Raw genomic sequence first — 27,084 nt, 5'->3', positions numbered from 1 at the left:
GAAAAGGTTTTGTTTTTATTTTTAGATGACTTTTAATTGAAGCTATTCTGAACTTTGCTGAGTAAGTTGCTAAATTTCTTTCTTTCACAAACTCTGCTAGTTAAGACTGGGGCCAAGTTAAAAAAAAAATGAAGTGGTAGGGGAGAGAATGAACTTTTTTTCAGAACTTCAGGAACAAAGGGGTTTTGTTTTACGTGAGTGGGTATGTGCATGTGTACTTTAAGCATTCTGTAGCCGCCTTGAGCCAGAGACAATCACAAAATTGCTTGTAAGATCCGGCCCTTTTTTCTTACAGGCTCGGTTTTTCTAGTTAGGGTTTTTCTTTTCTTTTAATAAAATACACAAAACGCAAACCACAATTCAGCAAACGTGTTATTAAGCTAACTAATGAAATAAATAGAAGACCTTAGTTGCTTTAGGTAATCAGGTTCCAGGGAGTGGGTTGTATTAATTTTTTACCCACACTTTTGACTTTAGATTATAAACATGACTCAATGGAAAAATAAGAGGGGAGCAGGAGAGATTTTCATCCTGGAAAGTTAGTAATAGTTTGGGTTTTGTTTTTTCTTTAACTTAGCATAAATGTGGTAAAGCCCAATTTGTATCAAATAAGAGAAGAAAAATTCATTTTCAAATAGTTTAAATGATCTTCAAATGTTGAAAAAAAAGAGAATATTCTTGCTCTACAGGTTATTGGGTCCATAAAAAAAAAATCAGATGGAAAAGCCACAGCTTTTTGAATGCTTAAAATTTAGGACTAAAAAGAAATATCTTAAATATAAAAATTTGATTAGGTTATAATTTTGTGTTCACTCAACCCATGTCTTCTCCTAGGAGGTGAGCAGGCAAAGGAAAAAGTAAATTAAACCTACACTGTTAACTATGCATTCCGCCATAAAAATCACTGCCAGCTTATGACTCCGAGTGATTCTGTGAGGTGCTCCAGGATATCAGAAAGTGGAAATCTTGCCTAGCTTAGAGCTGAAGTCCTGTGTATTTAAGGAAAAACCAAATTGGCTGCTTTTGGAGGTCGCTTTACATGTTTGTTCTCTGTTTTGTCACCAATATTCCAACTTGGTCAATGTCAGGGAAATGAGGTCTCCAGAATTTCTATCTGTAGAGGAGAGGCTTAGATATTCAGTCCAGTTACAAGCAGGAGACTAAGGAACTTGGCCTGAACCTACATTTGCAAAGCAAACCCAAAGTTTGTATGTTTATTTAGAATAGCTTTGTGGGGGGCAGGAGGGGCTGATGGAGCTATGGGGCTGGCTAAAGTCCTTCCAAACAACCCTTGGAGCTGTCTCTGTTAAAGGAATTTAGTTATAAAAATGGCGGGATCTCTATAAATCAACAGTTTGTTTATCCATCCTTATCAGGGAGTAAACTATTGCCCATAACTAAATTTTCCAAATAACTAGAGCCAACCATTTGTGGCACCAAACTTTTTATGTTAACTACTTTGATGAAAAATTTCCTTAAATATATATTGTACTTCTCTGAGTTCTTAAACAATATAACAAAAAATAATTAACTTTATGATGATGAGTAGGCTTTTCAATATGAAATCTGTGACTCAACTGCACCAATATCAATAAGAATGCTTATTCAGAAGGTGAAGCACATAAACACTTCCTGAGTGCCTATTACATAGCAGACTGGTACTAGTGTGAAGGTGCCAAGCAATCCAACAGCAAAGACAGGGAATAGTGTTGTCGGTGGCAGAATCCTATGTAAGTTGCTGAAGTAGCACAGAGAAGCACCCTTATTCCATTTGAGAAAGTCATGCACTAAAGATGAATAGATTGCTACACTTTTATAGCCTTTATGCCTATTTATTTTTAATAGTTTTGTCTCCTACTTCAAAAACTTCCTGCTGTCTCTTCTCATTTCTACTGACTCCTTAAAGCCAAACACCATGACTTACTCATCTTTGTTTCTCAATGCCTAATAAAAGTCCTGGCAAGTTTGCTGAATGCTTTTAGTTAAATCTGTGTTAATAGTTTTAGTAGCCCTGTTTTCTCAGTTTTCTAGACTATGCTACAAAACTGCCAATGATATGTTAATGAAATTTACTAAAACAGCAACCTTATTTTACATATAATACCAGGCCATATAGAATCTGGGTGAGATTCTAACAGTGGTACTGTCTCTCAGAGAATAAAGTGCATGTACTGAGTAATAACTATTTTTTTTTTAGTTTCTTAATATGTGGCTATGTTGTGGATGTTTGACACTCTTGCAAATCTAACATCAAACTATTTGAAGTATAAACAAAGCTAAACAACATGCAGAATATAACTTCTCTAATATTAGTTTGGGCTACATGTTGTAAGTTATTCCAAAAATTTAGTTTTTAAGATTAAGAATTAAATTAATTATGGTATATAAAGGAGAAGATTCTAGCCACTGCTTGCTGCCTTATACAATAGCATTATGTGTAGAGTGGGTACTTTAGCCTTCACCTGATAATCTCGTGAGCAACTCTGAGGATACTCCACGGAATATCTCTAAGGGATATTAGGTAGATAGCAAAGCCTCCTGCAGCTTCATTCTGGGAAATACTTTTGGCAGATAGGAGCAAAATTTGCATCTGGGCTATTCTCTTCCTGACTCTCACATACACCCAAGCTCTCAAAGACATAGTACCTCCCTCCTAGACGCCTCAGTTTCTTCATCTATAACATAATCAAGTTGGACCCTATGATTTCTGAGGCTCCTTGTTTCTAGTACTCTGTGATGCTAAAGGGAGATTAAAGACCCTAGAGTCTGATTTGAGGCCTCTGGGATGTCTCCAATTCTTGATTTGTCACATCCCAACCACAACTGTCACATCCCAACTTCACTGTTGGGAAGTCTCAGAACAGGACCATTTTATTTGTACCAGAATGGCTCATTACCCATTGCATATCTTGCCATGTAATCTCCATGTAGCAGTGCATGAGAAAATAAGTGTGAGGTCAATTCAAACAGTGGTATTGGAAAACATGTTGTCACAGTCATCCCCAAGAAGTAGAATACAGCCATTCATCATAATTTATAAGCTTTGAGTACTCTATTTTTCTACAGTTGGGGGAAATTGATGACTTTAAGTATTTGAAGACAACAAAAATTAGGATATTCATTAACAAACATTAATTAACAAAAGTCTACTGGAAACCATCACCATTAAATATTGCAAAAAAGTGCTGAGGTCTTAGTCAACACCAACATCATACAGCTCAGAACCTCATTACACAACACAAATGTACAACTGTGACCAAGTTTTGTGGACAATGAGAAAGACTTGATAAAGAATGTATACCCTCCATTTCAGCCAGAATAGCCATCTTCTACTAATTTGACAAAATGACCAACACAAAGGGAAAGAGGAGAGACAGCTGCTATATGTTCTCTAGACCTTTTAGAAAACATGGAGTTGTTCCTTTGGCGACATACATGCGAATCTACAAGAAAGGTGATATTGTAGACATCAAGGGAATGCCCCACAAATGTTACCATGGCAAAAGTGAAAGACTACAGTGTTGCCCAGCATGCAGTTGGCATTGTTGTAAACAAACAAGGGCAGGAGTCTTACCAAGAGAATTAATGTACACATTGAGCATATTAAGCACTCTAAGAGCCAAGATAACTTCCTGAAATGTGTGAAGGAAAATGATCAAAAAAAGAATTCAGAAGCTGGGAGAACCAAGATGGCTGAATAGATAAACACCGTGCCTGCTTCCTTCTGTGAACACATTAAAATTGCAACTCAATTATAGAATAATCAACCTGGAGCACCACCTGAAGTTTGGCCGAACAGAAGTTTTATAACTAAGGATATAAAGAAGAAGGTACATTGAGACTGGTAGGAGGAGTGGAGAAGTGAAACAGGCTGGTGCCAAACCCCCATGTAGTGGGCAGATGAAAACTGGGAGGGATACTTCAGCCACTGATGTTCTTCTTGGAGGAGTGAAGGACCCCAGCCCCATGTCTAGCTCCCCACCCCAGAATACTGGTGCCAGGAAGAGGAGCTCCCCCCTGGATTCCCCCCCCCCAAAAAAAAGCTAGCTGTAAAAAACAGTGGGGATTCCAACCATCCAGGTGGGATGGAAGGCTGTGGGAAACCCAGACATCCTCTTAAACAGCCAGCACACAGACTACTCGCTCGCAGCTACTAACCTTGGGGTCCAGCAGAGGGACGGTGACCCGCTGGGCATCAGAGGCATATGGGGATGAGACTGAAGTGTATGGTTTCAAGGGCAGGGATGGTCGGCATTTTCCCTGTGTAGAGTCCTTCTCCCATGCAGCTGGCAGGCAGCCGCCATCATTAACGTGTTGAGCCCGCCCCCTAAGCTTACAGCCAAATCTGAATCTGATTGATCAGAATTGCTGCTCCATTCTCCTGACTCACTGGGACTCCACCACACCCAACTCCCCCAATGCCAGAGGCACTTTCTCCATGAGCAGCCCTGCCCACATTGCACTCTTTCTTGGAAAACTATCAGAGTGCACAGGTGCCAGGTGGGTGCCAACTGGCCCCGGTGTGCTCTGAGACATTTTCTGAGTAACTCCAAGCTCAGCACTAGCACCAAACCAGAATTTACATTAAACTGGTGACCACAACTCTTCCTACTCTAGTGACTCCCCAAAACCCTGCCTCACCCAACTCACATACCACACAAGGCTTTATCAGCAGCTGAACTTTAAGGGATCTGAGAAGTGGCAGCAGGCCTCAGGGTGTCCTGACTTTTTGCAGAGCTACCCCAGGTCCAGTACAGGTGGCAGCCATCCTCTGTTAGGGAAGCCATACTCAAGAGCACAATATAACTTTGTAGAAGGGTTAAAAGTCTTTGAAATTCTGACATTTGAGGGAGAAATTAAGTATTAACAGGAAAAAGATGCATGCAAATTAAATCTCAGCAGCTCAAGACCATCTACACTCTAGGAAAGGTATATCATTGTTTGTGCTAATCATTCTATAAGAAGAATGATATTCAATTTTTCGTGACTTTCACTCACAGGAATTCTTAGACTTTCAGTCACTTTATGCAGCAGGGGGAGTAAGGCAGGCATTAAAAGTAGTCTGACATCTTCAGGTATCACTTGTTTCAGGAAGATTGCTGAGCCTTCTCCTAATGCTGCTTCACTTCTTCACAGTCTGTGACAGGCAGGGGGAAAAACTAAAGATGGAAAGCAGGCATAACTGAGATTGCAGGCTTCTTGCTAATGGAATAAACAGGACCACTGCCTCTTTTTGACCATGGATGTTATTCCAGTCCCAAACTAAGCAAGACCTATCTTTTCCCCAAATTCAGAGGAACCTAAGTTAGGAGAGATACAGGCCTCCCTTGCTAGACTTTTGTTGGGGGGAAATGTACTATTGGAACACACAATTGAAGAAAAGAGGAGAAATTGGCGATTTCATATAAGAAGACCCAGCAATGTTTGCACCATGTTAGTAATAATCATGGCAATACAGCCCATCTGTTTTGTATACCCAATGAAATTTTTTGAAAACATTAAAATCATTACTACAAAACCTAGATGCATGGGGGAATTATGATACTATGTTGGGTAAAGAAAGCATCCACACCATTACAACAATAAGGTAAAATATATATTTGCATATGACAGATGGAAAGACACATAGAAAATTTAAAATGGTTTTATATTTTTTGGAAAGTGAGATTATGGGAGAATTTTTTTCTTTTGGTTAAATTAATGCTGCTAAAATATTCTTTGTATAATGATATTTTTTAAATCTTGCTTAAAAATGAGTAGATTTTTGTAAGGTTCAGTTTTTCTCTGCTTTAATTATTTAAAATGAGGCAGTGCTTAATGTTGTTATTCATTGACTAGTCAAATATATTACATATGCAAAATGAAATCCCAAAGCTAAAGTTTGAAAGTAACATGGATCCAGGCTAAGGAAGTTTTATTTTGAAATTTTACCATTTGAACTTGATTCGTATCAAGAGGAAAAACTGTAGTTCATATGTGCACTTATTCCAGTCATGTCGTTTAGAACATCCCTGAAGACAAGGAAAGGTGTACAGTGTGATCAGAATTCATGAAAAAAAATCCACTGGACTTCTAACATTCTTATACCAGGAAAATGAGATTAAAATGAGCATCAAGGACAGCCTTGAAATAGAACATAAATGTTTTTAAAATGAGCAAATTGCATTCTGAGAAAGACAGAGGGTAACACTGAAGTGTGGTTCATGATGGGGAGTGGGGCTGCAGAGGGCCCTCCCATCCCGTGTCTTGGTGACTGCAGAGGGGTTAGAGCTCCGAGTTTATCAGTGAGGCTAAGGTCTTGCTTAACCAATGCCTCCTTCAGTCATTTGCCAATTGCTGCTTCAGAAGGGAAGTGTCTGCTTTTCCAGACACAGACATGGGTTAAGACCAGGGTTAGGGACGCAACCACAGGCTGTACCAGAAACAGACAGGACAAGAGCCCCAGCCTCATTAACAGCACACTTCCACCATCTGCTTACCATCTTTCTTTGTGCAGAAAGCAGAGCCCGAGCTAACAGGGGCAGCCAACACGTGCTGCCTGTCACCTCCAGAGCCTCTCAGAGGTCAGGAAGACTTTGAGGTTCTCAGTCTATGTAGAAATGTCTGAACAAGATTACAAAAATTGTGGTACATTTTTAATATCTGTATTTAACAAATTGCTACTTTTAAAGCACACCAAAAAAAATTTTAATGGTAATTATAGGATTTATGAAACTATTAAGCCCTAGTGTGCTATGGATGGTGTGGTCCAGATGATGGGATGCAAGTTTATAGTGGTCTGCTGAGTATTGTCTTCTTTCAGTCCTCTCAGTATAACACCAGACATAATAGTCATGTTTACACTTGAGACCTTTCAACACTGGGAAACCCAGGCCAGAACTCCCTCGGTCCCCCTGTCAAGGATACTGTTTACCTCTCTCCCAAATGTTCTTAATTGGAAATCTTTCCTTAACCATAAGCCTATCACACCACCTGCTCCAACTTATCGTGATATTATAAAGGAGGCAAAAAGACAATTTGCAAGGAACCAAAAGGATTTTAGGATGTAAGTTGACGCCATACTATTGTTAAATATAAAATCATAGACTCTTTTAAAGCTGGAAATGATCTTAGAAATCACTATGTCTCTTTATTTGACTGATGAGGAGAGATGAGGAGATACCTCTGTGCATCTTAGAACTTGGAGATTGTTTTCAGGTAAGTGTTAAGGATGTATGTGGTAACCATGGGGACATGGCAAGTGTCAGGGCTTGAAGGAAGGATGGAAGCCTCGCTGTGGTGTGATTGGGGGATGCACCCCAACATCGAAAGGCCAGGAGAGAGCTCCAAGGACTAGAGATTGGATTATTTATTGTCCATTTAGGCAGCGGTTCTCAACCTTCCTAATGCCGCAACCCCTTAATACAGTTCCTCATGTTGTGGTGACCCCCAACCATAAACTTATTCTCGTTGCTACTCTATAACTGTAATTTTGCTACTGTTATGAATCGTAAATATCTTTTGGTTTCCCGATGGTCTTAGGCGACCCCTGTGAAAGGGTCATTCGAACCTCAAAGGGGTCGCCGACCCACAGGTTGAGAACCACTGATTTAAAAAGATGAGCCCTGGAAGGTTGTTTTCAGTAGAAGGAGCTACCCTGAAGCTGGGATGGCAGCTGGGGTGGTGTTGAGGAAAACAAAGCAGAGAGGTCTTTTGTGTAATGTTTCCTTGGGGAAACATTGTCAGTTTCTTGTACATAATTTAAATGATTACTCATGGCTAGTCATGGTATTCTTATGTGCCAGGAAGCTACAAATGGCTTAATGAGAGGCTGTCCATCAATTTTTATAAAAGTGAATTGGCAGGGTTCAATTCTTCTGCCTATGATATCAAAGTCACTGCCTAGAGGTTTTATTGCCTTAAATGGGAGAAAGGATGGGCATCCTCCCCTTTGGGTGTCTGAAGGCTGTTCAGGAAACATCAAAGACAGGTAAGCAGAAGAACAGCCGGCTAGGTCCTATCTATCCAGCAGGCAGAGCAAAAGTCTGAGCCTCAACTTCCCACGGTCCCCATACGCCCCCCACACACACACACTCACACCCTCTTAGATTTCCTACGCTCAGTCGGAAGAATAGGATGGCCGCTGTGGAAGCAGCAAGGTGGCGTCCAGGCCACACTCAGGTGCCACAGTGATGCCTTGGGCACGTTTACAAGGAGGATGGATGCGCTGGGGAATTCCTCGCACCAAGGACTGTGCATTGGGAGGACTGAAGAACTGGTTTGTAAAGGGCTTTCACTGACAGGAGGAAGTCAACAAATTGTTGCTTTATTGTTTCCCAGTTAGAAATGCTTGCTTTCTTTTAATTTTTAACTCCAAGCTTTGATTTTATAGAGAAAAGCTCAGAATTAATGAAGAAATAAAACTCCTGAGACAGCGGCAGGAAAGAATTGACAAGGAACTTGATAGGTTTGTTTTTTATTCAACTTTGTAGTGCTTAAAAACATTTTAATTGAACAAATGTGTTACATAAAACCACAATGGTTTTATTATGTAAAAATACATCAACTCAAATATCTGCAAAGAGGTTTTCTACTCAACTGTGCATCTGGAGTAACACTTTAACTTTCTTTACCCACATAATCACCTACTCTGCTAATTTAATTACTTGCTAAACATTATCATCATCTCCTTTTACTCCACCAGACATAGGACTTAAGCTCAAGGCTTTTAAAAAACCGAACCCATGAAACCTTGCCCTGCCCTGATGGAAGATATAAACTAGAAAAACAACGTATTTAGCTGGTGTCTGTTGGCTGGTTCTCTGTCCCCTTTCAGCCCCAGCTGTTTCCCCTATACATACCAACATTGTCCCCCACTGAAGCAAGGAAAATTGGGTTCACTTATTTATTTTAGAAATTGGAGTTTTAAAAGGAAAACTGTAAAGTATTGAGACTAGCCCACTTCTTCCAACACACCCACATGCACAAGAATAAGTAGCAGATGAGTGTAGCCCTTCAGACAAGCCCCTGGAGGAGACCACAGCTCTGTCAGTCACACCGCCATACCTCTCATTACTATTCTGGAACTTATAAAGCTAGTCTCCCAGTCCCATGAGGAAACCCAATGCATTACTTTAGAATCTTATGTCACTTTTCACCAAAAACCTTAACACCAGCTTTCCCCTTTGCAACCCCAAAATTATATAAGATTTGACTCCAGGTGACTTTTAGAAGTCCCCAAAAATCAAATCTACATAGGACAGGATTTCACACCACTGAGCATATGCAGAAGAATGTAGAATGGTTTGGAGATCGACTTGCAAGAAGCACTCAAATACATTTTATGCAATGACACATTGTTGGAGAAAGTGAAGGGGAAAATACTCACTTGGATATATAAATCCCATGTGCCTGTTAAATTTGTAGGCACGGCATGTAAGTTTCTGTCTGTAATCTTTGAAAATGAGATACTCATGGAGGGGAAAGGCAACCAGAAAGATGGGGGATTAGGTCGTGGTGATGGTGGCAGAACTGTGAATATACAGTTGACCTTTGAACAATGTAGGAGTTAGGGGCACTGACCCCCGACGCAATCAGAAATCCACATATAACTTTTGAGTCCCCAAAACTTAAGTTGTCCCTCAGTATCCTGAGGGGATTGGTTCTAGGACCACTGTGGATACCAAAATCTGAGGACGCTCAAGTCTCCTGTATAAAATGGCGTGGATACATTTGGCCCTCTGCATCCATGGACTTCCAGTTGCAGATCAAAAACAGTACAGGTATTTACTGAAAAAAAATCCACATATAAGTGGACCTGCGCAGCTCAAACCTGTGTTGTTCAAAGTAAACTGTACTGAAAACCACTGAATGGTACACTTTACCAGGGTGAATTTGATGGTATGTGACATAATAAAGATGTTAGTTTTTAAAAAGAAAGAGGGGGACTCTAAATTAGAAGAGTGAGTTGGGAGATGGGTTGATTTTTAACTAAGTGAGATGAACCAGGCCCAGGATGACTTGCAAGCCAAGAGGACTCTAAGACGGTGTTACTAAAGGGGCACAAGGGATATTTTGGGGTGTGTGGAAATAGGACTAAGAGGAAGAGACCCAGACTGTAACAGCAGATTTGAGAAAAGCAGGGAAGGACCGTCCCTCAAAGTGACAAAAAGTGAGGAGAAAATCCAGGTGGAGATAAAACTGGCAGAAATAAAGTAGAGAATGAACGAGGGGACATTTGTCAGTCCCCTGAAAACAATAAAGCAAGACACCCCTAAGAAGAAGCCCCACTGTGCCCTCAGGGGTACCCTAGACTAAATGTAAAGAAACCTAGAGAAGGCCTTGCAGGGGCTTGGCCAACCCAAATGTTATGCTTCAGCAAAGTATGTTTGGAATTCTCAGAAATTTTTGCTTCCTACAATTTTTTTTTTGAAATTTTTGCTTTCTTTCATAGAAGAAACATAATTTTTAAATGTTTCACTTGAAAATGGCCCTTTTTCATTTCTTTCTCTCATCTATGTTTCTCATGCTAATCTTGTTTCTCCTTTGTCCCAAGTTCCTATCCTTCCTTGCCTAAGTTGCCTCTGCCTCTTCCCTTATCCATAGATCTCTAGAAGTTTCCTGTTGTCTCCTGAATTCCACTATTCATCTCCTTCATAAATACTTCTGACTGCTACTTGGTGACAGAAATCATGATAGATACCCGGATGAGTTTACATTGTAGTGAGTGTCCACACTGTTAGCCTTTTCCATCTCTCTTTCTGCCCCAGATCTTTCTCTTGCCAGTCCCTTTTACTCTTCTCTCCCCACTGACACATCTTAAAAGTCTGCGCTGGAGCCTGGTGAGCAGAATCAGTGAAGGGAATGCTGTGTGAACCACCTCTCTGAAGGGGACGCTTCACTGCTGGGATGCAGTGTCACACGGTGGCTGGAACTGAGGGCTCGAGTCACAAACCCTGCTCATTGTTAGCTGTATGGCAGTGGGCAGGTTTCTTAACTTATCTGAGCCTGTTTCCTCATTTATAATAGTAGTGTCTACTTCATACGATTGTTGTAAGTGTAATTGAATTAATAGTTATAAAGTACTTACTAGCACCTAGCACATTAAACTCTTCGTAAATGTTGGCTCGTAGTTGGTGTCAGTATAAAAATAGCTTTGTTAATGATATTCTTTATTCCATGATAGACTCCAAGCAAAGGCTACCTTGAAACCTTACGAAGCTGAGGATGACTTTCAGAAGTTCCTACATAACCTGGTATGTTTCTTTTTTGAAAATAATTGAGAATTCTCTCTCTAGCTTCTCTTATATAGACTGGACAATATTTAACAAATAATATATGGTTTCACATCCAAGTTACAGCGGCAGAATAGGATGCATTCTTGTTACTTAATCATCCATATGCACATTTAGGATAATCTCTGCTTTACATATTTGGGACAAGCCCATGTCCACTATCCCCATCCCTTGCTTCTCACCAGTTTATGCAACTGAAAACCTGCAAATGCAGTCAGAATTTCAAAGTAACCAAAAATTATTGGTGTTGGAAGTCATATTTTACTTTCCATCAATAATTCAACAAAAATATATTGGATTCCAACTACTATGTTAAATGAATGGTCCCTGCCTTCAATTCATGGAAACATAAGACAGAAATGACAAAGGTCTAAACAGGGCTCAAGAGTAAGAAAGAAAGAAAAGGAAGGAGACTGCTCCATCTTTCCAGTTTTCTTTGTCCCTTCCTCTTCTGCCTATGGGCAGTCCTTTAAATCTGAAGAGCTTTCTTTCCTTCCTACAGGCAAGAACATGTAGAGATTAGTGTACACTAAACCCGAAGGCTGGACAATCTGAGGAATAGGAGAGCCTTTGATTTTCAGCATGTCAGGTTTCCACTCAAAAATCTAGAGCAATCCTCATTGGCTACTGGTGTAATTTGACAGGGGTCAAATAATCTAATTGAATCCCTATATGAGCCAAAAAAGATGTGATAGACAGGAATAAACTACCTGGGTGTTTAATATTAAACAAATAAGACTATTCTACTTGCACACACACACACAAAATTCTTTCACCCATTTTTCTTGGTCTCTCTTAAGTACTACTGCTAAAGACATGATACAGTGAAATATTTATTTAGTATAAGAAAACAATTGCACAGGTTGACATCAGCTAGTAAATGATAAATGGCCTGAGTATCAGGGACACTACAATGCGTTGTGAAAACTGTAGCAATCGGGCGAGTCCCTGCTTCATGTAAACCAGGCAACTACTTCCTCAGCTCTAGTTCATTGTTACCCTGCAGGAATGGAGGCCAACGTGTTATCAGGTCTTCTACTGTCAGTAATCCGGATTCTTCCGTAAAATTCATAATTAGGACCCTAAGCTTTTGGAGGCCAAACTAAATATATCTGCAACCCCTGGTCTAAATGCTGGACTTGGAGCTCTTCAAAAGCTGGCTCTAGCCAGTATTGCCCATCTGTTATTCTCCGCTATATCCCAGGGCAAACCCTTCAGTCCCACTGAACCTTCTGAACACGCCATGTGTACCCCTTCTTATCTGTCTTGCTCATCTGCACTGCCTACTTCCTGTCTTCCAATTCCACTCATCCTTCAGGGCCCTGCTCAAATTCCATCTTCTGTATGAAGCTTTTTTCCAGTGGCCCTAGCCCTGTCCTTTCCAAATGAGTCTGATCTCTCTCATAGTTTTTAGAATAACACATGGTGATGGTTTGATTGAAAACTAGTTCTTTTCTTCAAGCCAGACACTAAGACAAATACAGAGTAAATCCCTGGCTTAGAATGCCTGTGTCCTACAAAGCAGAGGGCACACTGGAAATTTTTACTTACCGGTTGCAAGGAAGGAAACTCAAGGTAAAAAATTTCAATAGCAAAGCAATGGCAAGTGCTATTTTTTTTTTAACTGTAATGCAGGTATCTTTAAAGAATTATATACCAACCACAGACCTTTTGTGGGAAATGGAAAGGTATTAAAAAGTACAAGATTATAATTGTAAATCAATTCAGATTCTGTATTATTGAGTTTTAAAAACTCAAAATTCTTTCAAAAAATTTGAGCTAAGCTGTCACAAGTGCTTACCTTTCTGCTAAGAATGAAAGTACACCAGAAGTTTTAGAATAGAATAATGGGTTTCCTAGTACTTTATGTATGACTGTTGTCCTTTGAGAAATACTACTGCCTCTATGAAACTGAGATTCAAGATGATGATGTCCAATCTTTGAGTTGTACATTAATGAGCAAAATCTGTCATAGAATAATAGAAAATTGTGATAATTTTTGGATAATTCATGCCATAAGACCACTGCTATCTCAACTATCTATCTGATGACATCACTAACATGCTGTTCGGTCTAAATCTTCATATAATTCATAAGGTCCTTCTGTCATCTATCCATGAGAGAAAGCCATTCATTTCCATCACCACATGGCCAAACATTTCTGCCTATTTTTGAGAAACATATACAGGCACCCATCAACACCCTGACCCAACTCAGCCTTTTTCTACTCTCACCCATGTACCTGCACACCTGCCCTACACTGGTCCACATATACAAACAAACCTTGTTGAACACACAATAAAGGGATGCAAGGTGGTATTTCCCAGAACAAAAAGCATGCCTCTTGGATTAGAGAGGCATTTAAGAAAAGGTAGATAGAGTGGGGAGAAAGACAACTCTATGAACAAATTTAATTATCTGAATTATCATCCAGATAATTCTCTATTTCACTATGAACAGAGATAAAGACTTACAGTGACTTTTAACTAAGTTTCTCTATTATGATAGAGCTGAGGGCCAAAAGAATTGAAAGTGATTGTTTATGTGCTATCACATGGTTAAAAAAATTAAATGATTGGGCTTTTCTTCCTAAATCCATCTTTTAGAAAAAATTAAGTAATTCCTCTCATCTTGATAATTGGGGGAATCTCAACATTCAAGTGTACAATCTATGAATACTTAATAATGTATTATTTTAATAGCGTTGTGAAGCTCACATTGAGCAAGAATTTCTGGCATCACTATCATCATCATCATCATCATCATCATCATCATCAACAGAAGACTATAACTTTGAGGAAGAAGGACACTAAGAAAAACCAAAATAAACTGTCTTTAAGAATACTGCATACCATTCAACTGTATCAGTTTAATTGTAACAGTATGTTTAATTCAAGTCCAATCCAGGAGGTCATTATTGAGTGTCTTTTACCATTCATCTTTAATAATCTTGAAATCAATAAATCCCAGCAAATCATTCTTAAGAGATCTGCCCAACAATAATTTTGGCTCTTATTGGCAGAAAACATATTTTAAGATGGAAAAATAATCATTATGAAGCATAGAGAGCTTTCAACCATTTCTTTGGAAATACATCTTGATAATAGCAACCGTTCATCATAATACAAAACAGAAAGAGGATTAATTTACTGTGGCATAAGAAGTCCTGCCAGTTCCTAAATGCCCTAAATAGTTTCTCTGAGATTTTTTACATTGTTTAGGCCTCAAGGAAAACCAAAGCCCCGCCTCCAGGTTTGGTAGCAAACAAACTCTGCTTCTCCGGTGCTAGGCTTCGGTTGCTCTTCTGGTAATAAGCTTCACGCACATTTGCTAGGAAGCCGGGCAGCTTGTCGGCAGGTACGATTGATACCGTGCAGCCTCCCCATCCTGCTCCAGTAAGTCGTGACCCCTGAGCCCCAAACTTCCTAAAACAATGAGGAAAAAAAAATTAGAACCTGTAAATGAAAATGAGAGTGATTTGCCTGGTGCTTATAGAACACACACCCTATACCCAAGTTCTAATGAGAGAGAGAGTTGTTTGGGGGGGGGGAGGGCGTTCAGTGAGGTCAAGGTAATGTGAAGTTTAATTGTATCTAAATCTAGCCCCTGGTTTTGGTTCTAAGTAGTAAGTGGTTGCTATACTACTCCTCAAGTGGTTACTTTCTGGAATCTTCTCTGACTGTGTCTTCAAGAGCTGGTCTGACAACTGGACTCAGAATTTATTATCAAACGAAATGTGTGATTGGGATGGGAACTACTATATAAACCACCACATAGCAAGAGGTAGTTTTAGTTACCATTAACCAGGCACAGCTTCAAACCTAAGATTTATACCAAGTGAAAGTCTCTACACAAAGTATAAGGATCACTCATCTTTAAAAGATGCAGCTTATCCTAATGATAAAAATTAACATGTACTTCTAATTCTTCCTAATAAACTTTATTCCAAATTCATAGCAGATTAAAAACTCCATAAGCAATATAGCACAATTTTGTCCCTTTTTTCCATCTAAACAAGCTCCTTCCCTTCCTGGAAAATATCGATAGGATATTACCCCTCCTCTAGGACACCAGAATCATTACACACCAGTAGTTCATTCTCCTCTCAATTGATTTCTTCATTTGTTTTATGCTTTTCAAATGAAAATAGATGTGTAAGGAAGAAAACAAAAATGCTTGCAAATAAAGATTACTCATCAGTCCCTCAAACCTTCAGCTTATGGCTCAATAGCTGAACTAAGCCCAGACTCCTATCATCCAGGCCAAAAAGGTTCTCCGACCCTGGGATTCTGGGATTATTCTGAGTTCTTAGGCTGTCAAAGGGCCAGTTTGCAATTTGGTGATTTGAAATTACAAAAAAAAAAAATTGTCATATTCAGCCACATCAAACTCTCTCTCCCTGTGGAAAATGCTGAGAAAAACAGAGGTGTCAATGAAGTATCTCTGAAAGACCATGGCAACATCTAGAGGAGAAGACCGTGTCTTCTTACATGATTTTCTAAGGTCCAAACTATGCCATTTTGCTGGGCTCAAGTCAACCAGGTCTTTTATGGTCTTCAGTGGACTTCTAGGCATATTTTCTTACACATTTTCATTTGAAAAGTTTTTGAAAGCTGTGGTTTCTAATTGAACCTAAAGCAAACTGAGAGTATTGTTTCTAACTGGCTGCAAAAGCCATAGGAATTGTGCCAGAGGGCCTATTTTCCTGAGCATCCTGCCAGTTTCCAGAGAGCAGAAGCTAGAAATCTTTCTAGGTAAATGCATTGACTTTTGAGTCTCCAGAGCTGCTCTGTCACCACCCTGCCTGCTGCAAATGAAAATGGACTGGATTGCATCAGCCACATGGTCTGAAATCATCAAGGCTTAAATTTCCCCAATAGAGAATGATAAGTGCTATTATAAATAGCCTTCTGCCCTGAGTCAATGGCACTTGTGATCACAAATCAGGGTCTGCCCCAGCAGCTGGGTAGCAGCTTGCCCAGCTACCCACACACAAGGCAGAAAGGTCCTGTCTGCAGCGTTCCCCACTGGGGCTTAATACACCCTTTGGCTTAAGCCATAGTAATTCTGAGAGCGGTCCAAAAGTTAGGAGACCAATATAAGCTTTAAATTAAGAAAGGAAAGCAGTTGAGCCAAGGGTGTTCAGTGAACTTTTCACGTTTGCATTTTTCCCCCCCTGGGAGAACAGTAAGACATTAAAAATGTAGGTCCTGAGAGGCAATCATCAGAAAGGCAATCCAAGAGTTATGAAAACAAAAACCTCCAAATCCTTCAAATACTACTTTGATGATTGTGGTGACTGGATTGGGAATAATGTGGAAGGGTTGGTCAAAACAACAACAGCAGCCACTGCCTTAAAAAGCATGATCTACAAAACAAAGGCTGGGCAGATGAGAGGTGGAGATTACCAAGGATGTTCCCTTTGACCCTTTCATCACTGAAAAGTGTATTCATATAGCTAACTTTCCAGGCACCCAATATAGCCTGACTAAAATTTCATACTTTTAAATGAACTGATTTGACCACAAAGCACTTATTAAGGTACAAGGCCCAGGACTGTGGAGGAGTGGGGAGAGAGCCAATAAGACCCAACTTTGCAGCAGACTACGAAGAGGAAAAGCAACAAGAGGGAAAGCAAGGAATTGGGCCTTGTATTTCAAATCAGTGTTATTCATTTCAAAATAAGTAAATATTTTTCGATTATACAAATGAATATTAAATAAATTCTTTCAGAAAATCTTAAATTTAGGGACAGCTTATATCTATGTCTCTAAACCCAGCCCAGCATAATTCCAGGCATTCGGTAGGTTCTAACAAATGGCTGCTGGGTTGTCATATTTGTTTTAAAATATCAAAATATATACTCAGGCTTTTTAAAATTAAATCAATGTTAGAAAACCTCAATGATATGAAACAAAGTATAATAATGAAGGAAAAAGATGATACTTGCCCAATTATAAAATATTTTCAATATCTTTTAAATGAACAAAATGTAAATTTTAAGAAATCGCTAAATTTTACAGTAGAATTTACTGAAAAACATAAAACAGTTTTGAAACCAAGTCAATTATATGTGAAAGAGCATGTGTGTGTGTGTGTGTGTGTGCGTGTACGTGTGAGACTGCTTATATTCATACATATAATATATATTATGTATAAAATTTTCTGACTAGAGTCTCAGAGAAACAGACCTTCCAGAACAGTTTCTATTATTTTTACAGCCAGGTTAGAAACACTTTGGATTGCTTTAGATTCAAGAAACCACAGACTTCAAATACTGTTCAAATGAGAAAATATAAGAACATATGACTACAAGTCTATTTTAGAAATGTAAGCCACTAAAGGCCACTGAACACCAGTTGGTTTGGTTCCAGCATATGGCATATATACACTGGGGGCAGGGGTGGGGTGGGGGGACAATAAGTGGAAAACAGAGGCCCAAACAGAAGTGAGCCCCAAGGGCAGCTGAGCTGGCTCTCTGCCTCTCACTTGGCAGAGTGGGCAGATCAGCACTTAAGATCACGGGAAAGCACACTAATGTGGATGTGACTTAATTCTTCCCCATTCTGACCTGGTCAGGAGAATGTGCAAGAGGCTGAGCAGCACGGCCATGGAATAAAGTTGTGGAAAGACTTCTGAGGAAGACAGCAAAATTACTTTTGCAACCTTTGTGGGTCTATTAAAATTTGTCATTCATCTTCCTTAATAGCTTGGGCAATCATGCGGCAATGAGTCCTCTCTTATTTCAACAAGTGTCAAAATGGAAATAAAAGGCCTTAACTATTTTTCCTTAAGTATAACCAGGGAAACCAATAACAAATGGGCTGTCTCACATATAACTGACCTGGTTTCAAAACTGTTTCGTGTTCCCCAATAAATCCTACTTTAAAACTTAGCCGTTTTTTTAAATTTACATTGTGTTCATTAAAAAGAGGTATTTTAAGAGGCAAGCTTCATCTTTTTCCTTCATTATTATACTTTGTTTCACATAATTGAGGTTTTCCAACACTAATTAAAAAAAAATAAGCAGCCTAATTGCTTAAGTGTAGTTTCCTCCTCCCTCGCTGGCCCTTTCTTTGGATTCTCAAGTGATTTTCTCTTGAAAAACAGCAAAAGACTCCACTGAAAAAAAACAGCAAGCACTGCTGATCTCGTCTATCCTTTTTGCTCCCTTCTTTCTACTTGAGCCATAAAGTAACTTCCTATCCATTGCCCCATAGGCATCTTTCAATATGGTCTCGCTCAGATCACGTGAAAATTTTAGCTTGTACATAGTGCTCTGAGTATTCGAGGCATAGGAGTCCTTCATTCACTTAATCAATTAGTTGTCTTTTCATGCAGATAGTTTCCACGCAGGCCTTCAGGAAAACTGAAGCATTCTAAAGTGCCACACGTGGACCAGGGACGGTCAGGGACGGTGATCTAAAGACTGTCTTTGGCAGTGGTCCCCCTTGAACCCATTTCAGCTCCCCCCCCTCCACTGACTCATTATGTTCACTTGTTCAAATCACTTAACCTCAGTGCCTTCTCGGATCTCTACTCCTTCTGCTCTCATATCTGATGGTCTGATTTCCCAAAATGTGGCTTTTACAGAAACAAGGAAATTTTCTCAGGCCCAAAACCCAGGAATCATCTAGACTCCTCTCTTTCACCTACACAGCAATTGTCTTGAATCTTCCCTTCAAGGCATCCCTGGCCTAGAATCATTTAGCTCCTCCGAAGTCACCTTTCTCTAGTGGAAGCCAGCATCCTTCCAGCGGCCCACAAGGCGCGTGTGGTATGGTTCCCTACTACCTCGCTTACTTCTTCACCTGCTACTCTCCTTCCTTTACTGCCCTCCAACCACACTGGTCTTCTTGTTGTTCCTCACATGTGACAGCCATGTACCCACCTCAGGACCTATCTACGTGCCGTTTTCATTTCTTCACTTCCTTCAGATCTCTGCTCAAATATCATCTCCTCAGAGAGGCCTCCTTCAGCCCCTCCATATACAGATTACCCACTCAACCCTGGTACTCTCTAGCCCTTCTTTTTTTTTTTTCCCATAGCACTTATCACTACCACTCAATTTATTTTTAATTGTAATTTCCCTCTTTCTCCATGAGAATGTAAACTCCATAAGAGCTTTATCTGGCTGAACATCCCAGGAAGAAAAAGTTCATTAGAGAATTCCAGGAAGCTGGCAAATGTCCTTCTTCTGCTTTTCAGGTGGGATTCAAATTGCCCTGCTACCTTCTAGGCAAAGACACTTCTTCCCGATTTCTGCACAAATCATTCCACTTCCTCTTATGTCCAGAACTAAACAATATTTCTCCCTTCTGTTGACTGGGCCCTGGGTATTTTCTGAAAAGAGCACTTATAATGAAACAAGCTCTGTAAGGCTTTTTGGTAATTAGTGAGCAAACACAGACAACAGCAGTTACTGTCATCAGTGCTGTATCCAAATCTCTCAACATGCCATTTGTGATCACTGGGGCTACTTGGTTTAAACTTTTCAGGCTGGGAGTGTGGCAATGAGTGAGGCAAGCCATAGGCGCCAAGTGGTAAGTATTTTCATTACTAATTGCACACAGTTCTGTATTATCTTCTCACAGTGGAAATAACATCTAGCCATTTGAGAATTCTCCCAATTTCCCTTTCAGTTCTCCCAAAGTCAGTGAGATCCCTTTGGGGTAAAAGGACCATTCTACTCTATTACCTCCATTCTCTAGCAATTATAAGGAAGTTGTTTTCAGGCTTTGTGAAAATGTCCCTCTTTATATTTCTGTCTTAACCAACTATTTATATACTAGGCTTTCTTCAGTCCTTATTTCCCCAAATTGCCTAACTTAAATCGGGTAGGCAGGAAATGCTGGCCCTCTGAGTAATTCCTTCAGCAGCCTCCCCCCACCTCCTCTACTCCTGTCAAGCTTGAGGTCCTCTTCCATTTTCTCCCTTCATTTGATTAAAATTACTAAACAGGATGCCAAACAGGAGATGCTGGTAGAGCTGCAGCATGGTGGACAGCATCATGAAAAAGTAACAACGGGGTCCATGTCTAAGGAAAGCTCCCTGAAATGCCTACTCATCCAAAGATGGAAAGGTCTTTCTTAGGATGTCAGTGAAGAACTGACTCCAAACCTGGAACCTCATAAAGCCATGGAATCAGGTCTCCAGTCTTTCAACCACACAGATATTTAGGAAGGAACAGGTTTAGCTCTATGTTACAGACAACCCCTCATATAGGAGTGGAGAAGGATCTTCCTTCACTTAGATTATGAAAATGTTGCTTTTTTTTTTCATTAATTTAAACATTTGCTTGGGCAGCATCCCCCAGTCCCCGCCATGCTGCTATTTCAGCCTCACCGACAGATGTCCACCAGCTGGTCCAGCTCAGGGCAGCTACACTCATACATGTCCCGGCAGCTCACATGGCTCTGGGTCATTAACTCCCCCAGCAGCTGGACCATGTTGTCAGGTGCTTCTTCACAGATCTTCTTAAACTGGAGCACACGTGCAGCCTCACTGTACACGTGCTTCGCCCGCTGGTACAGTTTGAAGACGAGCACTTAGGAAGGAAGGAGACAGGAGCCAGGTTAGAAATAGTTACCGGACAACCCAGTGCACAGACAATAGTTATGGAGGACTTCCACGTCTATCTTCATTATCAATACCTTAGACTTTAAACAGATCTCTCTTTCACTGAAAGAATTCTTTATCATCTTTTTAAGTCAATTTTATTTTCTGTATGTATAATTGATACTAATTTTGCATTCACATATATGCATATTTATACAATTTTAATTTTTTTAAATTATATGAAAGCACCAAAACATTAAAAGAGTCATTACCTCTGTGGTACATTATGGGTGATTTTATTTTCTCCTTGACACATTTCTGTACTTTCCACATTATCCACAATAACTCTAACTTCAGTTACAGAAACATGTCCTATTGCAATGGCTGTGTCTATAATACACATTCCCTTGACTAGCAACTGAGGCTTTCTTACCATTTCACCCATGCTGAACAGTGAGTTGGTTTGGTGGATATGGAAAAATTTTGGAAAACATATGAAGCTACCTGGCCCACTGGAAAGAGCCAAGGCTGAGAATCAAAAGGTCTGTCATTTCTTCTCAGTTCTTTGACAACTGGCTGTGCCCAAGGTGCTACCTTGATAGGGCTCTATTTCCTCATCTCTAAAATGAGGTTGAGATTTACTTCTCAGGATCGTTCCAGCTCTAACATTTTATGATTCCATGAAGAACTTTCTCCAAGCTTTCCCCCATACTTTATATTTTGTAAAAAGGATGCTAACTGTGACTGTTAACTTCTGTTTGCACCCCCAGTTCTATTCTCTGCCCTTCCCCACCCCGCAATCTGCCCCAGGAGGCTGACCTGTATGGATTACACCAACGGGTTCCCTTGTCTTCTAGATTGGAGAGAAGGAGAAGATGAGCAAGAGATGGAAGGGCAGAGAGTAAGGTCAGAGGATTTATTCCCAGATGTTTCCTTGCAGAGACACTGAAGGACACTGACCATCCTTTCAAGGCAGTCTTTTCTTCATGACTCTTTCCTCGAGGCTCTGCCTCCACGTTCCTCTCCCTTAGACTATTACTAGTTTTACAGAAGTGCTTTTACATTCCACTTATGAATCAATACATTCTATTAAAAGTCTCAGATCATATTGTTTCCTCCGTAGCACAGTCTTCTTAACTCTTAGAGATGGATAAAAAGGCAGCCAAGGCTAGAGGAAGTGAGTAGACAGTCTTAGGATTTGTGTAAATGTTTAGTAATTCTAAATGTGGGGCTAACTTTCCTATAAATTCATAATTAAAAGGTTTCTTTCAAAGGTTCTCAGTTGAGTCATATTAGATATATTAAATTTACAGTTAACTGCTTGCATCAGTGAAATGAAGCAAATTCATGTGAATTTTCCTGTTCTCTTTCAAAGAGGACTGAAATTCTGTCATCAGATTTAATCAGTCCTTTTACAATGTGTCTTGTAATCATCCCTCCTTTCTAGTTCCATTGTCTTTACCCAAATTTACACTTTTATTCCCTTTCTCACTTAAACTACTTTTCAGTGGTCTCCCAATTGATATTCCTATCCTAATCTCTCCCCCCTGAAACCTATCTTGAGGTCAACACTGACAGATTGAGCTTCTAACACACAGCCTTACTCATGTTCCTACCCCGAACATTAACTGCTTCCCCAGTGTTTGCCATAATCCAAATTCCTGCACTCAACATGCTCTGTCCCAATAGGAACTCTTCCCTTCAGCCAAACTGGCCTATTCATAGTTACCAAAACACTCCTTGCTTCTGAGTATACTCATTAGTCCACACAAAACTAGTTTCTTGCCCTTTATCTCCCTGTCAAATTTTACCTCTTTCTAAAGGCTCGGTTTAAATTTTAGATGTTCTATGAAGCCATGATGGCCCCAGCTAGAAACAATCTCTTGTAGCTGAATTTGTACCACACTTTCAGTCCATGACATTCATTTGGGTGCTTATCATATACTTTCCACAATAATGGTTCCTCTTATCTCCATAAAGTTTGCCAACTGCTAAAAACAGAAACCCAGTCTTCTAGTTCCATGCATTCCAGCACTACAACGTTTTACCCCATAGCACCTTCAATAGTGCCTTACACAACAGGAACTCTAATGGGTGTCTACTGATGATGATGATATGATTAGGACTTGATTTTTAACCCCAGTTCAAAATTAAGATGCCTCCATATAGACATTTTTGTTAAAAACAACAAAAAAAAGAGGTGCCAGGATTCACAACTTACTAGTACTGAGGCTGAGGAAAAGGGGTATAAAGATTCCCTTTGGTATTGAACCTGCAACTACTGACAACAAGTATGGTGGAAAACTAAGAAAAAAGAGAACTTACAAGTTAAATGTAGATGAGAAAAAAAACCAACATATTTTATTCCGCAGTAGCCAAATCATGTGAATTAGCTCATACTGCAGTGTGAACTTGTTATTTCCATAAATAAGTTCAATGGAGGCTGGAAATCCAAGATAGCTAAGTAGATAAACACTGTGCCTGTGTCCTTCCGTGAACACATTAAAATTACAACTAAATTATAGAACAGTCAACCTAGAGAACCATCTAAAGTCTGGCTGAACAGAAGCTTTATAACTAAGGATATAAAGAAGAAGCCACATCGAGACTGGTAGGAGGGGCAGAGATGCTAAATGGGCCCAGAGGAGAATCAGGATGGATACCTCGGCCATGGAGGTTCCCCCCAGAGGAGCGAAGGACCCCAGCCCCCACCAGGCTCTCCAGCCCAGAGTACTGGTGTTGGAAAAAGGAGCCCCGACAACATCTGGCTGTGAAAAACAGTGGGGACTCTGACCTGGGGGGGACAGAAGGCTGTAGGAAACTCAGACGTCCTCGTAAACAGTCCACGCACAGGCTCCCTCCCTTGCAGGCACTCACCTTGGGCTCCGGTGAAGGCTGTTGACTTGGGGGGCATTGGAGGCATATGGGGGCAGACTAAGGTGTGTGGCTTCAGTGCAAGGACTGGCAGGCCATCAGCATTTTTGCTGTGTGGGGGTCCTCCTCCTGTGCAGCCCGCAGGTGGGAGCCATCTTTTGTGTTGAGTCCATCCCCAAATCTGAATCTGATCTTGTGAGCTCCGCTGCTCCGCCCTGCTGACTCACTGAGACCCTGCCTCACCCAACTCCCCCAATACTGGAGGTACTTTCTTTGGGAGCAACCAGCCCCTCCCAAATTGCACTGTTTCTTGGAAAACTATCAGAGTTCATGCCCCAGGCAAGCAGCAACTGGCCTCAGTGTGTTCTGTGACTTTTGCTGAGTGGCACAAGGCTCAACACTGGCATCAAACCAGAGTCTACATTAACCTGGTAACCACAACTCTTCCTACTCTAGGGACTCCCTGAGACCCTGCCTCACTCAACTCACATACCACATGAGCTTTATCAGTGGCTGAACCTTAAGGGAGCCGGCAGGTGGCAGCAGGCCTCTGGGGGTCTTGGCTTTTTGCAGAGCTGCCCCAGGCCCAGTACTGGTGACAGCTGTACTCAGTTCAGAGTGGGCTCTTCCACATGCCTCCAACTTTAGCACAGACAGCGAACAACTGTGGATTGCTTTGTAGCTCCTACCAGGTGGTCCTCAGATGGTCACAGGCAGCAGGTGACCTGGGCCTGCACTGGAGCTCTCCCCAAGAGGCCCAAGACCAACATAATTGGAAATTGGCTTCAGACCACAGCAGAGTGCCGCCCAATTAGCCCCCACACAGGGCAGTCTCAACATGCACTAGAGCCCACTAGGGCGAATCTCACTCACAGGGGTAAGCCCTCTGCAAAGCAGCCTGTAAACTGTGGACATAATCAAACACCACAGCCAATTAGCCTGAGGCCCAATGCCACCCACTGATGTGCTAATAGCAATCAAGGCTCAACTATAACAGGAGGGCACACACAACCCACACAATGGACACTGCTGGAGCACCCGGTGCAGGTGACCAAGGGGACTGTACCAGGGCTCCACATGTACTATACATTAGGCACCTACTACATACGGCTGCAAGACATAGCAGATCTACCTCATACATAGAAACAAACACAGGGAGGAAGTCAAAATGAGGAAACAAAAAAATACATCCCAAAGGACAGAACAGGAGAAAACTCCAAAAAGAGAACTAAACAAAATGGAGGCAGAGTTCAAAACAATGGTTTTAAGGATGCTCAAGGAACTCAGTAAGAACTTCAACAAAGAGATAGCAAGCATAAAAAAGGACATAGAAACCAAAGAAAAGAACCAGTCAGAAATGAAGAATACAAAACTGAAATGAAGAATGCACTAGGAGGAATCACCAGCAGACTAAATGAAGCAGAGGATCAAATCGGTGATTTGAAAGGCAAGGTAGCAAAAACACAACAATCAGAAAACAAAAAGAAAAAAGAATCCAAAAAAATGAGATTAGTTTAAGAGACCTCTGGGACAACATCAAGCATAACAACATTCGCATCACAGGAGTTCCAGAAGGAGAAGAGAGATAGCAAGGGATTGAGAACCTATTTGAAGAAATAATGACTGAAAACTTCCCTAACCTGGTGAAGGAAATACACATACAAGCCCAGAAATCACATCGAGTCCCAAACAAAATGAACCCAAACAGGACCACACTAAGACACATTATAATTAAAATGGCAAAGGTTAAAGATAGAGAATCCTAGAAGCAGCAAGAAAAAGACAACTAGTATCTTATGGTCATTGCAGTATTGTTTACAGTGGCCAAGATGTAGAGGCAGCCTGGGTGTCTCTCAATGAAAGAATGGATAAAGAGTAGGTGGTACATATATACAATGGAATATTGCTTGGCCATGGAAGGAATAGGCTCTTGCCATCTGCAGCAGCATGGATGGACCCAGAGGGTGTTGTGGTGAGTGGAGTGTCAGACAGAGAAAGACATTTCTGTCTTTCTGTGATTTCGCTTGTATGTGGAATCTAAAGAATAAAATAAACAAAACAGAAACACACTCATACTCATAGATACAAAGAACATTTTGATAGTCACCAGACTGAAGTGGGGTTGAGGAGGTGGGTGAAAAAAGGAGAAGGGATTAAGAAGTACTAATTGGTTGTTGCAAAGTAGCCATGAGGATGTAGGGTACAGCATAAGGACTACAGTCAATAATATTTTAATAACTGTGCATAGTGCCAGGTGGGTACTAGACTAGTCAGGGGGATCACTTCTTATATAAATGCTGTACACCTGAAACTAATATAAAATAATATTTCATATTAGTTTCAGGTATACAAAACAGCGTAATAGACATTTACATCCCTCACAAAGTGATAACCCCCTTCCTCTGTCTACTACCCCTCTGACATTGTATATAGCTATTACAGTTCCATTGACTATATTCCCTATGCTGTGCTCCACATTCCATGATAATATAAAATAATATTGAATGTCAACTGAGGTTGAAAAATTTTAAAAGGGGGGAAAAAAGTGAAGGGGAATAAGAGATCCAAATTTCCAGGTACAAAACAAATAAGTCATGGGGAAGTAATGTACAGCATAGGGAATATAGTCAATAATATTGTGATAACGTGGTACGATGTCAGATGGTTGCTGGACTTATCATGGTGATCACTTCTTTAGGTATATAAATGTTGAATAATTATGGTGTACCCCTGAAATTAATTTAATTAATGTGTTAACTATATTTTTAATAAAAAAATCTTTTAAAAAATAATTTCAGTGGAAACAGGAATATTTAGGGTCCAGGTATCAAAATATTGCAACATAAAAAGTCTTACCTATACTCAATACTGGCATATTCCATCAACAAAAACACACTGAAGAAAGAGCACAGGTAGATTTAATGAAAACCATTCCTCAAAATCTCTAAACAGAGAAAGGAAATGATGGGCCATTGATTGACAGGTATATGCCTGAGAAAGATAGTGTCAATAATTTTATATATGTTCATATAATCCAGGTTGTAAAATATACATTTTGAAAGGAAGGAAAATAACTTTGGTAACTGTACTTTAAGATTATTCTTTTTTAAAATTGAAGTTGAAACATAGCATTTAAAAGACTAGCTTTAGGATTCCATATGTTTCAATTTTACTTTTGAACTATTTTACCTCCCATAATCATAGGCCAAGTAACAAAATCAGAGCATGGGGTTGGGGGTGGGGAGTAAGGAGGAGAATATTGGTTCATTTTTATTGTAATGTCCCTTTATGAAGAAATCATCAAGTTTCTAGGTCCACTGCTATTTAATACTGCAGCACAAAATGCACAATAAAGCAACACCCACTACATAAATTAGTG

General features: G+C 40.3%; 2 protein-coding genes across 5 annotated transcripts in view; one reads left to right on the top strand and one right to left on the bottom strand.

Annotated features, from left to right (window-relative positions):
- Positions 1–14,257, top strand: part of FAM227B (family with sequence similarity 227 member B) — a 190,177-nt gene extending 175,920 nt beyond the window's left edge. For all 3 annotated transcript variants that reach the window (XM_019664673.1, XM_019664680.1, XM_019664687.1), the window contains exons 12-15: positions 6,968–7,045; positions 8,372–8,446; positions 11,165–11,234; positions 13,976–14,257. In XM_019664673.1, coding sequence (XP_019520218.1) covers positions 6,968–7,045; positions 8,372–8,446; positions 11,165–11,234; positions 13,976–14,086 — 334 coding nt within the window. In that variant the 3' untranslated portion in view covers positions 14,087–14,257. The remainder of the gene's footprint in view (positions 1–6,967; positions 7,046–8,371; positions 8,447–11,164; positions 11,235–13,975) is intronic.
- GALK2 (galactokinase 2) overlaps positions 14,123–27,084 on the bottom strand; it is a 143,901-nt gene continuing 130,939 nt past the window's right edge. Inside the window, exons 9-10 of one of the 2 annotated variants that reach the window (XM_019664627.1) lie at positions 20,619–20,820; positions 14,123–14,698 (exon numbers count right to left, since the gene is read on the bottom strand). In XM_019664627.1, coding sequence (XP_019520172.1) covers positions 14,491–14,698; positions 20,619–20,820 — 410 coding nt within the window. In that variant the 3' untranslated portion in view covers positions 14,123–14,490. The remainder of the gene's footprint in view (positions 14,699–20,618; positions 20,821–27,084) is intronic. The other variant, XM_019664636.1, reaches the window with a different exon arrangement.

This window comes from Hipposideros armiger, unplaced genomic scaffold, assembly GCF_001890085.2.
Source record: "Hipposideros armiger isolate ML-2016 unplaced genomic scaffold, ASM189008v1 scaffold_12, whole genome shotgun sequence".
Classification (NCBI taxonomy): domain Eukaryota; kingdom Metazoa; phylum Chordata; class Mammalia; order Chiroptera; family Hipposideridae; genus Hipposideros; species Hipposideros armiger.
The sequence above is the reverse complement of the archived record's forward strand: the minus strand, read 5'-3'. Positions and strand labels throughout refer to the sequence as shown.